We start from the raw sequence: 12,482 nt of genomic DNA, 5'->3' as shown, positions 1-12,482 counted from the left end.
CTGTTTTATCTACAGTGTCTATGTTATGTGTCACCACTGAGAAGGACAGGCGTTGATGCATTCACAGTTCACTGTTCAGGAAATCAAACTTTAGGGGCAGCAGGAAGGTGTTTCACCTAAATTCTCCCAGATCTGAGGTTCTAATGTTAGGAGTTCACACTCTCCTATTAACAAAAGAAGCAACTGGAGAACCATTTACATGTAAAACTGCTTTTATGGGTATAATTATGCATTATGGTACATTTCTCCACATTAGAGATTTGGTCTTCTCAGCAGGTACTCGGATACTGCAAATTCACCACAGTTCCCCTCTATTCTTAAGTAGCTCAAATTGTAGAACACTCCCAGCATGACCCCACACTAAAACTTTACTATGTAGGAAGCTTGTCAAGGTCATACAAATCAAGTAAATACAGACCTAAATAGATGAAAAACAACAGCTTTTCTTTCTTTTTTTTCTGAAGTCCTGCTGCACAGGCTCTTGAACTCATGTCCCAGAAAATGAAATTGTTCAAAATTTATCTATAAACAACAGAGAGATCAAGTGCAGATCTCTGTTGGCCCTGTCAATTTTACAGCAAGCCTCATTGCATTTTTGCTTCCCTCAAACTTAACTTCTGGGGTTTAAATGATTATCTGAAAGCCTCAGCTTTCATTTATTGTATATTCCAGTTTCAGTGAAAAGCTGTAGAGAGAAAAATAAAAAAATACATGCTGTATCCTAAAAAATTCTTGAGTTCTAAAACAAAACAAAACTCCTCAAACTATTTTTCAAAATGTCATAATGGAACAACGATTTTTAGATATCATGTTTGGCAACAATATGCTCTATGCACATTTTTCTCTATAGATCTGATAAGATAGTTCCTAAGCACTTGCTCTATGATAATATCATGCATTTATCTGGTAGTTTTCACAAAAAGATTATCCATATTATATACATACAGACCATACAACCCTGATTTTCTGAGAAAAAAAAACAGAGCAGACTTCTACTGTTTTATTGGTTCTTTACCATTTACAGCCGACACATCTGCTTGTTGTACCTTTGCCTACACAAGTACTTTATGAGAAGAATATTACACAAAGATATCCTTATTTAAAGCTCCTTATCTCTGCTTCTTTGATTTAAAATAAGTTTTTGATCTGAGTTTTACATTAACAGAGGTTTGCTTCTGTTACATAAGACTGTAGCACACAACAATCTTTTACAAAAATAAGAAAATGTGATACTTGTTTATATTTAAACTCAATTTCATTCAAATTGTTATAATGTAGTGTAACCTACCTGTAATGTAATTGATAGTTATCTGAATAGGTACCTAACCACCGAATTATGATATTAAAAATACTGGGCTATGATTATATTATTTGAAACACTGGCTAAATTAAGATCTCATGTAGTACAACCCAGATCAATCTTGAGTTTTACCATGTTCAAAGGACCAATATAGCACAAACAAATCAAGTTGAAAACATCTCATATATAAACTGTTTGAGTTTTTTTAGCTAAAATTGTAGCATTTAACATGCAAAATTTTATGTACTCTTACTTGTCCTCTCCCAAATCAAATTTAGGCCACCAAGGGCACCAAGATTGGCCTCCTCCTTTGACCTTTTCCTGCCCTGAATCCAAGTAACTTGCAACTAAATTGCTGTTGTCCAAAATACTAAGACCATGGCACTTTACTTGATGGTATTTTACTCTTCTTGTGGAAGATACAATGTAATAAGCACTATCTCAATTACATCTTTTCCACCTACAGAATACAGCTGTATTTTAATGACTAAAATCCACTAAAGCAGCGTGGGCAATGGAAAAATATCATCTATGCACTGAAAGATACTAAAATTGTCACAGCCTGTATCTACTTCTTTTCTTGCCATGGTTTAGACTGCAATGCTTCTGCAGCTGATAATTTGAATTATAAAACAGAGATTACTGTATGTAATCTCCTCCCACTATTTAGGTAATACCTAAAATGGCCTCATACAGAGCAGCAAAATCACATTATTTACTTCTGTTCTAATCAAGACTGTTCATAAAGTATGGTATTAAACAGTCTAAGTTTTGCAATAGTTTTCTGACCAGGATAATCAATGTTGAGGCACTGGCCCCAGTTCTGGTTATCCCCTGATGCGTGAGTCATCTTTCCTCAGGGAGCTCAGGCACAGGTGGAGCTGCCTGTTAACCTCAACAACAAAACACAGCTCTGCTGCTGATGTGGTACTTATTATCAGTTGCCTCTAAAGTCTCCTTTCATGTTGCTCTGAGATAATGATACAAGTTCCATGGATATGTAAACACATTCAGTGAAGTGCAAATAGCTCCATATACCCTTATCTTCTAACTCTCTCATATGAAACATTAATTCCTACAACACAGGGCATCATTTCCTCACCTTTGCCAGACAGCTTGCAACACACTAAGCACACTGTAAGAAATTCTTTCATGCTCAGATATCCACAGCAATGACAGGTAACATGCCTCAAGACGTCTCAAAAAGCCCTGCATACACGTTTTGGACTCAGGCAGGCCCATCTTACTGTGCTACACATGTGCAAAGACTGTCATTTTCATTAGGGCAAAAAGCATTAATTACCAAATTTCTTGTTCCCTCCACAGCAGCACAATGTTAAAACAAATAAATCTGATCATGCATCTACTTATTTTCAGCCCCAATAGGAATATTGATATTGCTGTTCAAAGAGGGGCAACTAGAAACACGACTAACATACCCAATGCCAGATGAAGCACAAAGTACACATTTCTGCGGGCAGATAAAGATTTCTGTTTTCAGAAAGCCTGAAAGTTTAGAGGCCTTCAGCAGAAAATGTCAGGTTTTAGTACCAATAGAGCTGGATGTTTCACTCAAAGTTTTTGGGGGTTTTTTGGGTTTTGGTAGGAATAAGCATGAAGTAATTAATTTTGTGACATCTTTGTATAACAAAAATGTAAGCTGTACTGAGGTACTGACTAAGCCAAAAGAGTCCTACTGAGTAATGACTCAGAGAGTTAACACAAATTCAAACCAACATTCTTAAGCTATGTAGCAGTTTTTCTAATGTCAATGTGGTAATCTTGAACCACCTTCAATGAACACTCAAAATAATATTAAAATGGGTTTCAGGTACACTGCCCTTAAACAGCAATGGCTGCCTGGCAGAGGAGGAGTGGATAACGTTGTCGAGAGGGAAAGGAATCCACCATACAGAGGGCATGAAAGAAAACTGCTTGAATACATCTGCTTTCATTTACTTCCTGTACCAGTCTCACATGCACGCTTCAATACTGAGAGAACAGACACACAGACACCATCATCCTTGAGTCTAGGGCAGGCAAACAATGTCCATCAGGAGCATCCCTTGCCCATTCCAAGAGGGCCCTGAAGCATTCCTCCACAGCAAACACACAGCACAACCCCAAGGTTCCATAGCACAGGGAGGTGAACAGCAGTCCCTCTCTCATCAGCAGGCAATGCACAGTGATTCCTTCTGCACAAGCTTGAGTAAGGGTACACACTTACTGAACACTGAGCTCAAGCAGTCTTTATCCATGTTAGTAAAATTTAAACTTCAGGGGATTATTGAGTCTTTTAAATATAAAAAAATTACATTGTGTATTTACGGTGTGTCCTGGAGAGTTCATGTCTGTCACCATCAGAGTACAAGCCTCTAAATGGGAAGTATTATAAACATTACCTAATGAAGTTCATGAGGAGTTGAGCTAGCAAACTTTCAAAAATACATGAGTAAACCATGACATTTTTGCTTCCCCTAAAAGAAATATAAACATATTTGTTCCGCATTAAAAAAAAAAAGGGCATAAAAGCCTTTAACTATTGTACATAAAACACCAGCTGAAAACTGTCAGGTGCTGGATTTTATTTTAAATATGTGCAGCCATTCTTCTGGATCACAACGTAATTTACACAAGTGAACAGATAAAGCAACTTCAAAGCAATGAAATTCTTATCAAGAAGATCTCACTTCATTATGATTAAAATAAAACATCCTGTCTTTAATATTTTATTGTTTTGACTGCAATCTACCTTGGCCTTTCAAAATTGTCATGACTTTACTGAACATGAGACAAAGTCTTTTTATTCCCCCCACAAAACAATTACAGTATTGGCACTGCACATACCCAATTAAAACCCTTACTTTCTGCAAGATAGCAGGTGAATAGGGCTTCCAGTGCTGAAATACAGAAAATATGGCCCAAATTCAATCCTGTATTTATGCAAATATTTGAGTTAATTCACATGAATAGTCACAATAAAGCAGATGTAGCCAGCACTTGCAAATGAAGTAAAATACTGCAGCCTGTATTAGTAGCTTAATAATGATTAATGTTAATTCTGTAGTCAAAATGTGACATTGCCTAAAACTAAAAAAAACCAAACCGACTTTGCCTCAAGAATACAAAATTTCATGGATCTCACAAGATTATTTTTGCAAACTGAACATTTAATCATATCTACATAGTTTGTCTACACTGCTTTTTTCTAATTTCTTAACATTTTGTAAGTGACTTCCAAACACACTGGTAACAAAATTATCTCACTTTAATTTGAGCTTGCTGCCCAGAGGATCTCTAGTCTGTCATGCTGTTTCCTCATCCAGCAATAATAATTTCACCATATACAGAACAGCCTAACATGCACCTAAGCTTTTGTGAGTGAAGACAAAGCATCTTTTACTTCACAGTAACACCTAATTAAAATAGGCAAAGTATAGTAGCTGAATGGTGCCATAGTACAGTAGATGTTGACGGCCACAGAATATACTTGTGCCTACTGCCACTTCTCTGAAGAGGTCTGCTTATCTTTGGCCACTGTTTCTCCCTGAACTTATATCTGGAAGGAAACACCTCGGACTGTCCAATATTTATTCACCTGTTTGTGACTACTGAACTACCTCCTCAACACGGGAGTACTATGTCCAACAATACCACATGAGTGGCTGGTATGGTTTTAAGAGCAGTGTTATTTCCTGGACTAGAAGCAGAAAAACTTCATTTAATTACTACACAAAAAGTAAAGAATGTAATAATACGACAGTCGCAAACCCACAGAGCCCAGCCTGCAGAGTGAAGCACATGATCAGTATTAACCCTGTTCTGCACCATTATTCATCTTGAGAGCCACAGTTTCACAAATAAAATAAAACCTAACGTCTCCTTTTTTTTTTTTGACCTTTGGTAATTACATGAAAACAGCACATGGAGCTCTATCTCACTACTGTTCCTTCTGACTTTAAATATTACCTGAAAAAGTCCTGACTTTAGCTCCAAGCCCTGGCACTGGATAAAGCAGGCTTTTAGAAAGTAGTCTTTTTCAGCTAACAAGGGCCTGGAAGGTTTACAAGACCATGGGGTTTTTCAAAATGTTCTTCCACTTTTGCATTCGTCGAACTACTAGATCATGTGCCAGATTGAAAGTGGCATTTTACAATTTCTGTAAAAAGGTACTCATACTCTAACTTTAATACTGCTTTAGGACATGCAAGCAATTAATTAAGTACAAAAGCATAGTCTGTGTGATCTCTGCTGTATTTTCCTTGTTCCATAAAGGCCTTCCTGAGAAGCGGGATTTTTTCCCAAAGGCGAAAGACCCATTAATGTACTCTGCTCTTAATAACTGAAATTCCTTACTCCTGAGCTGTCACCTTTTGCTAGCACACATTTCTGCTCAGATTGTATTTCCATAGGCTTTGCCATGCCAAAAGGCTGCTACCATTACTAACACAGTGACATATACAGGCAGGAAGGAGTAAAAAAAATACATACGAGCAAAATAATCACACTGAAAGGAATTTATTTATCAGACACACACGGACTCCCTAAAAAATCCACCAAGCTACTGTCATGCATGGCAGACTTAGAGTTGCTATTCAGTTCTCTTCAACTGGAGATACACAGAGAATATTTAATACCTGAACAGGTATGCATCATCTGCTTTATCTCCTTTGTGCCTTCCTGCTGCAGGAACTTCACCAAGAGTCATGTAACACTTTTTCCTTCGTATCCAGTCAAGCAAAACAAGCAGTAATCAAACAAGAAGTATCTGAGCATCCCTTCTGAAATGGCTCCACAGCTCAAAAGGGGCAGCTCTAGCTACAGGAAATGCCTCACTCAGATCCCAAATTCTGTATTTCTCCATCTCATACAACAGCTTGCAGCTCACACAAATATTACAAGAATATCACCATATACATTTCAGCCTGGCAGCAAAATCAAGGCCAAGTCCATTTTTTTTATCATGTTGCTGCACTGTCCCACAAAGGAAGCAAACAGGTGGAGTTCTTGTTAACTAAAACATCCTGTAATTGAATTTAAAAGCAAAATCTTTAGAATTTTGAAATGGACTGTGTTAACATGCCTATGCCTCAATAAAACATAAATCTGCATGCTTCCACTCCATAGTTTATTTTGCTTGTTTCATACCAAAGCCAGTAAAACAGTTTTTCAGCCTTTATGTATTATTACCAAACAAACTCAAAAAAGACCCCACACTTTTTTGAACACCAAGTTGATCACTAGTACTGAAGTCCAACACTGTCATTCACAGATGTATTTGTAAAGTGATACTTAACAAAGCAACGTGAAGAGAAACACAGACACTAGTTTCACCTGCCCACAGCCCAAAGTCAACATCAAAACAAAATTAAATAAATACTGCAGAGCACCACACTAGAGTGTGTGCCAAACAGACCACAGAGGAATGACCATACACAATCTTGGTCTAAGTCACACACAGAGGGCACACATAAGGGCAGAGAGTTTATCACTAAGGGTGTGATTCCCACTGAAAAAAAGAGATTGACTATAGGACACCAAAGGACAGTGTCCAGCTTTCTGAAATACCCCCGAGACAAGAGGATGATAAACTGTCTGGATTTTGAAAGGTGAATTTCAAGGGACAGCTCCTAGGGAAGATCCACCATCGGCAGAAACACTTAACAACCTGACAAAGGATGCACCTGTCTCAGTGGGTGCTGCAACTCTACATCCTCTACTTTATGAAGACAAAGCCCATGTTTCAAGTCTGAATCTCCAAAATTAGGTAGAGAATGATGTCTGTAGCATGAAGGGTTGGGCATCTTTTGTCTGATACACTTTACCCCATCACTGAACTTGGCTGCATCCAAAGAAACCAGGGGAGCAGCACAACTGACACCCTGTAGCACCTTCCCCATGAAACACCACCTCTGTTTAATCATGCTTGTAAGATTCCTTTACAAAAGGGACTTTTCAGAATGTCATCCCTTATTTTAAAATCCCAAACCCAGGCTTCACAATTGAGAACTGATACTGGACTATATCTAATTCTGAGAACCATCCTGTGTGATGAGCAACAGTAAGAAACTTATTATTGCAATAAATTTCACATTCTACATTGCACCTTTTATTACAAATTTATCATATTTTATATGTGAAGTTAGGCACATGAGTATGCATATGTAATACCAGTAAAGAGAACAGTCACCACTTTAGAACATGTGTCTTTAAGAATGAGACCATCTCTTACTCCCTACAGTGAAGAAACTTCAAAATTCTTAGCAAAGTTATTAATAATTTTATTATATACAATGTATGAACATCATTCATACAATATTATTATGTTTGCATAGATGTCAAAAATAAAACCTGAACTAGAAAAAATGCACCTGACTCAAAATTAGTATTTTTGCAGTATTCTAACAATTTCTTTTAGGTACGGATTTGTAATATAGTATGTTATACCTAACATAAATTTGCTGACTTGGGTATAGTGGTTTTGCTTTCTTGAAGACACTTAGGAATAAATCTGGATACTACCAAATAATGATACATGCTTTGTTCATTAGGGCTATGATACCCACCACTTCAACTGTATGAGAGTAAGAAATAACAATTGACTTAATTTTACAGCATATTATTATGCCAGGATATGACACTAAAGAAACATCTTCCCAGATTCAGGCAACTATGTTTGTTAGTATCATGAAGCCTTGACAGATCTAAAATTACTGCCATTAGAAAGAAAAAGCATTGTCGTATTTTTACGTTCATTACTTTTTTTTTAACATTGCAGCTTCTCACTTTTTTCTTTTCCTTAATATGATTATTTTTATAGGATATACCTTTATGGATCTAGCTGTGAAACCTTCTGAAGCATTTAGAAACTTACCAATACATAAAAAAAAAAGTCCTAACAATTTTTTCCAACATAAAGAATTACCTTTATTACGCTGCTTGGTCACCTTTTATTAGGTTCCCTGGTTAAAAGTGGTAAAATGCAGAAGGAACATCTTGCAAAATTCTGCAGACATTCACTAACCAGGCTGTCCAGCTTCTTCTCCCACAGCACTTGCCAAATGTGTGACTCAGGTACCTTAGAGTGTTATTCTGCATTTCATAGATAGTTTTTCTTTAGGTAAGTGTGGCCATTACAGGCCCAGGGAGAATCTTAAAGGATTTTTCCCGTCAAACTTTCTCAGGCTCAGCCAGCATTTTTTCCAAGCTAGAGCCTCTTTCTCTACTTAAACACAAGAGAAAGAATCATAACAAAAGACAAACACCTGCTGGATCCATGAGAAAGCCTGGGACAAGAGGTGTCTCCTTCTCTAACCAATGATCTGTCTTTATTTTTTTTTTCACAAAGTGCCTTATTTAAGGCAATGGCTTCCTTCAAAAATTGCTTTCTTGCTCTTTCTTACACCATGCAAGGGAGCACCATGTTACTGTGTCCTTTTGTCACTCTGTAACCCCATATACAGTAACAGGTAAGTATATTACTGACTTTCTAAATCACATCCCATCAATGTCTGGAGCCATACTCAGCCTAATCATACTGATTTATTAAGGGGCACACATTCTTTTCACCCATTCAGATGGGGACCACATGGCTCCCTCCCCACCCCAGTGGAAGACCTGTGTGTTCCATGATCCAGAAGCCCAAACCAACAGGATTTACTTCTCTTGGAGTGGACTTCAGCAGTTTGCTCTCTCAGTAACAGTGGCTTACAGACTTAGAAAACCCTGAATCTGCTTTTTAGCTTTAGTACAGAATTAAGGAAGTCCTTAGGTCCTACAGGCCAACTGCAGATGGATGATGGACTTGTGTCAGTCTATTAAAAATACAGAGGTGTTCCCATTATATCATTGATGGTGGGCCAGAGAACGCATGACAACAAAGAGGGAAACACCTACCAGCAACTAAAAAGGTTTATTTTTAACTACCATCCATGTATCTTTTACACATCAGTTATTTTGAAGCTGCTACACAGCACATACCTCTGCAGAACCATTTGTAAAATTCCAGTTACATTGGATTTGCTTGTCTCAGTTATTCTGTCTTTGAAAAAAAATGGAGAACTGCTGCTGCCAGTAAAAGTGCATGTGCTCCTACATGGCATCCAAAAATCTATTTCAACTAGTCTGCTCTGCTAAGGATAGCGTGTCTTAAGGCTAGTGACAATTTAAATATTCAGCTTTCTGAAAACATCAAAAAATATTTCACACCAAGAGTGACAAGTACGTACATTTTCAGGCTTGAAGACAAGTTAGTTAAGTTCCAAGCCATAAGGATAATGCCATTCCAACCACAGAGTATCCCCTGTGTCATGCTGTAAAGCAGGACCCGTCCTATTGTATACCTTCTAAATTTTACAGCCTATGTATGCCCTAAGGGACCAGTCATTAAAAGGTCACTTCAGAAGTAAATTACCTTCTCCCTCATGGGAAGTTTCTACAAAGTAAAAACCTAATGCTGACACCTCCCCACAGCAGGGCATTTATTGTCTGTTCCACAGAGGGCAAGCAGGGTTATGAATCTGCCGGCAATAACAGAGACACAAATCAGAAAACAGAAAAATGAGAGAATTGAACAGGAAAGGCTGGGAAGAATTCCTCTCTACTACACCTCTAGCCATAAGCAGAAATAATGGTACCAAACAAGGCTTCTCCTACCATGCCTTTCCTTCTCTATATGTATCCATGAAAGATGCTTCTGAAAAACAAAGTTTGCTAGGAGAATGATTAAAATCCAAATTTTAATCATAAAACTAAAGAGCAAATTATACAGATTAGAAGTCACAGTAGACAAATATTTTCAGGAGAGTAAATTTCCACTAAAATGTCTTCCTTCTTGGTAAGCCTACTACTTGGGAATAGATTATCCTCCACAAAACTAGCATCAGTAAAAAAACTGCCTCTTTTAGCAAAAAAAATAACTCTCTGATATAACTGCAATCCTTTCCCGGATTCACTGAACTCTCTAATACCTGAAAACAAATATTTAGAATGTGAAATACAAGCATTTAAATCAATTTCATTTTCTCTCAAAAGAAACATGAATTTCTAAAGAACATCAAAACAGCAGTATTGTTTATCGGTATCTTCATTGTCATAATGCTGACAGTAATTGAGCAGACTTGAATAGGCAATACAATTCAACTAGAACACACTTAAGTTTGAACTTGGCCATCAAAATCCTTCAGTTTGGACAATCTGCCAATAAACAGGAAAAAGAAAAGGGAGAACAGAAATCTGGTGCACAGTTCCTCAGACTAGGAATGCTCGATACAGCACTGAGTAAAGTATTAAGCAAAACCAAACAACCACTTACCTCAGATTTGGAGGACACATTCTCCTCCATATCAGAATCACTGGGATCTAGAATATCATCAAATGGTGGCAGAGTAGGCGTCTTCCTTTCCAGTGCATCATTTTCAACTTTGACTCTCCCCACCTTGAGCTGAGATTTATCTTTTGTCTGTTTTTTGTCAGCTGAACAAGTAAGAATCTGTGGTGGAGCACTAGGAAAACTTTTAAATAATGAATCTGAGCTGGGTTTTTTTCTTTTCCTTGCAGAAGATTCATCAGTGTCCAGTACAGAGGGCCTTTTTGTGAGAGTCTTCTTTTCTTGCTGCTGCCCACACGTTATGGTAAGGATGGGGGTGTTTTCAGATTTTGGTTCCTTGGACATGGGTTTGGGTTCCTTGAAGGCCATCTTAGGAACCATTTTTTCATCTTTTAGTGGTTTGTTTTCTTTGGGTTTCTTAGAGGATTCTTTGGAAGATTTGTTATGTTCCCTGGAAGGTTCTTTGAAGGCACTTTTTTGTTCTTTTGAGTCTTTACAAATTTTTTCTTTGTGCTCCTTTGTTAACTTCTGTGTCTTTGAAAAACTGTTACTACTGCTGCTGCTATTTATGTTCAGAATCCTAGCTGGGTCCTGCAAAGAGGAGATGCAAAATTTTAGTTTAATAAAAAATCAAAACATTAAATCGTGAAAAGGCAGATACAATATGGACACAGGATTCATATTAAAAACTTGGAACTGCAGGCAAATAACCAGGACTAGAAATAACCAAAAAAGAACAAAGAGAAAGCCCAATATTTGGTCAAAATATCTGTTACAAACTGGTGGAACAAGAACAGTTATCACTGTTTGTCAAAGACTTACAACAAAAGCTGGTTTTTATCCTAGGTATTACACCTGTCTTTTTAAAAAACAGTTAACATAAAGAAAATCATCATCACCCTTACCTATGAGAAAATAAAAATTAAAAAGAAAAATGAAGATATGAACCACATAATGTCAACAGAATTACTACAGGATCAGAGGAAAACATGATAACATTTCAGGCAAAGTTTGACTTCTCCGCTGTGATCTTCCAGCTTTTGCCAGATCTTTTTCCTTATAAACAGTAACAAACCTGGGTCCAGACTGGCTATGGAAGAATTAGTTGGACAGACAATAGTCTCTACCTTTTTATGCAAAACATCCTAAAGCTGAAAAAGCTTCCTTCTTTTAATATACTGGAGTCTTTGCTGAGTCTTTAATTATTTTATTTTTTATTTTTATTTTTTTAATTTAATTTTTCATAAATTGAAATGTTTAAAGTGAGAAGTGTTTCTCAGAAGGTAGTGAAGAGAGGCAAAGCCAGAAACAGCAGAGCAGCATCATTCCTCACTCAGTTGAATATGAAAAGTTGAAATGGCAAGGCAAGAGGTCATCTGCAGCTAGAACTAGCAATAAAGGAACCATCCAGAATATATCATATATAATCCTTTCTTCTGAGAATTAACACCTGGGAATATTTAAAAGACAAGAACAGTTCTAGCACTGCCCAGCCACTTTCATGGAAACTGCCAGCAGTGGGCTCTCAGTATTTTGAAAACACCCAGTAGACTAATTGTACTGTTTTAAACACTAAACACGTCATATGTCACATATCACACAACAGGGTCAATTTTTATACTACTTCAAATCTGCAAAGTGATGTTTCAGTTTACAGGAACTCATGGCCAGGAAGTTTATACTGCTTGCTTTGTTCCAGGCTGATTATAAGCATTTCTACCTGTATGTTGCCCAGGAAGTGAGAAACTTTTAGAAAGAAACACTTTAATGTGTATTGCACACACTGACTGATTTCCTTTACCTAGAAGAGATGTGTATGTAAATATGGTGTATCTGGATGTCTAAAACTGCCAC

General features: G+C 37.2%; 1 protein-coding gene across 2 annotated transcripts in view; it reads right to left on the bottom strand.

Moving 5' to 3' along the window:
* Positions 1-12,482, bottom strand: part of MLLT3 (MLLT3 super elongation complex subunit) — a 116,526-nt gene that overhangs the window by 23,848 nt on the left and 80,196 nt on the right. For both annotated transcript variants that reach the window (XM_056514404.1, XM_056514405.1), the window contains one exon: positions 10,614-11,219. In XM_056514404.1, coding sequence (XP_056370379.1) covers positions 10,614-11,219 — 606 coding nt within the window. The remainder of the gene's footprint in view (positions 1-10,613; positions 11,220-12,482) is intronic.

Source organism: Oenanthe melanoleuca, chromosome Z (assembly GCF_029582105.1).
Source record: "Oenanthe melanoleuca isolate GR-GAL-2019-014 chromosome Z, OMel1.0, whole genome shotgun sequence".
Classification (NCBI taxonomy): Eukaryota; Metazoa; Chordata; class Aves; order Passeriformes; family Muscicapidae; genus Oenanthe; species Oenanthe melanoleuca.
This window is presented reverse-complemented; position numbering and strand designations above follow the sequence as displayed.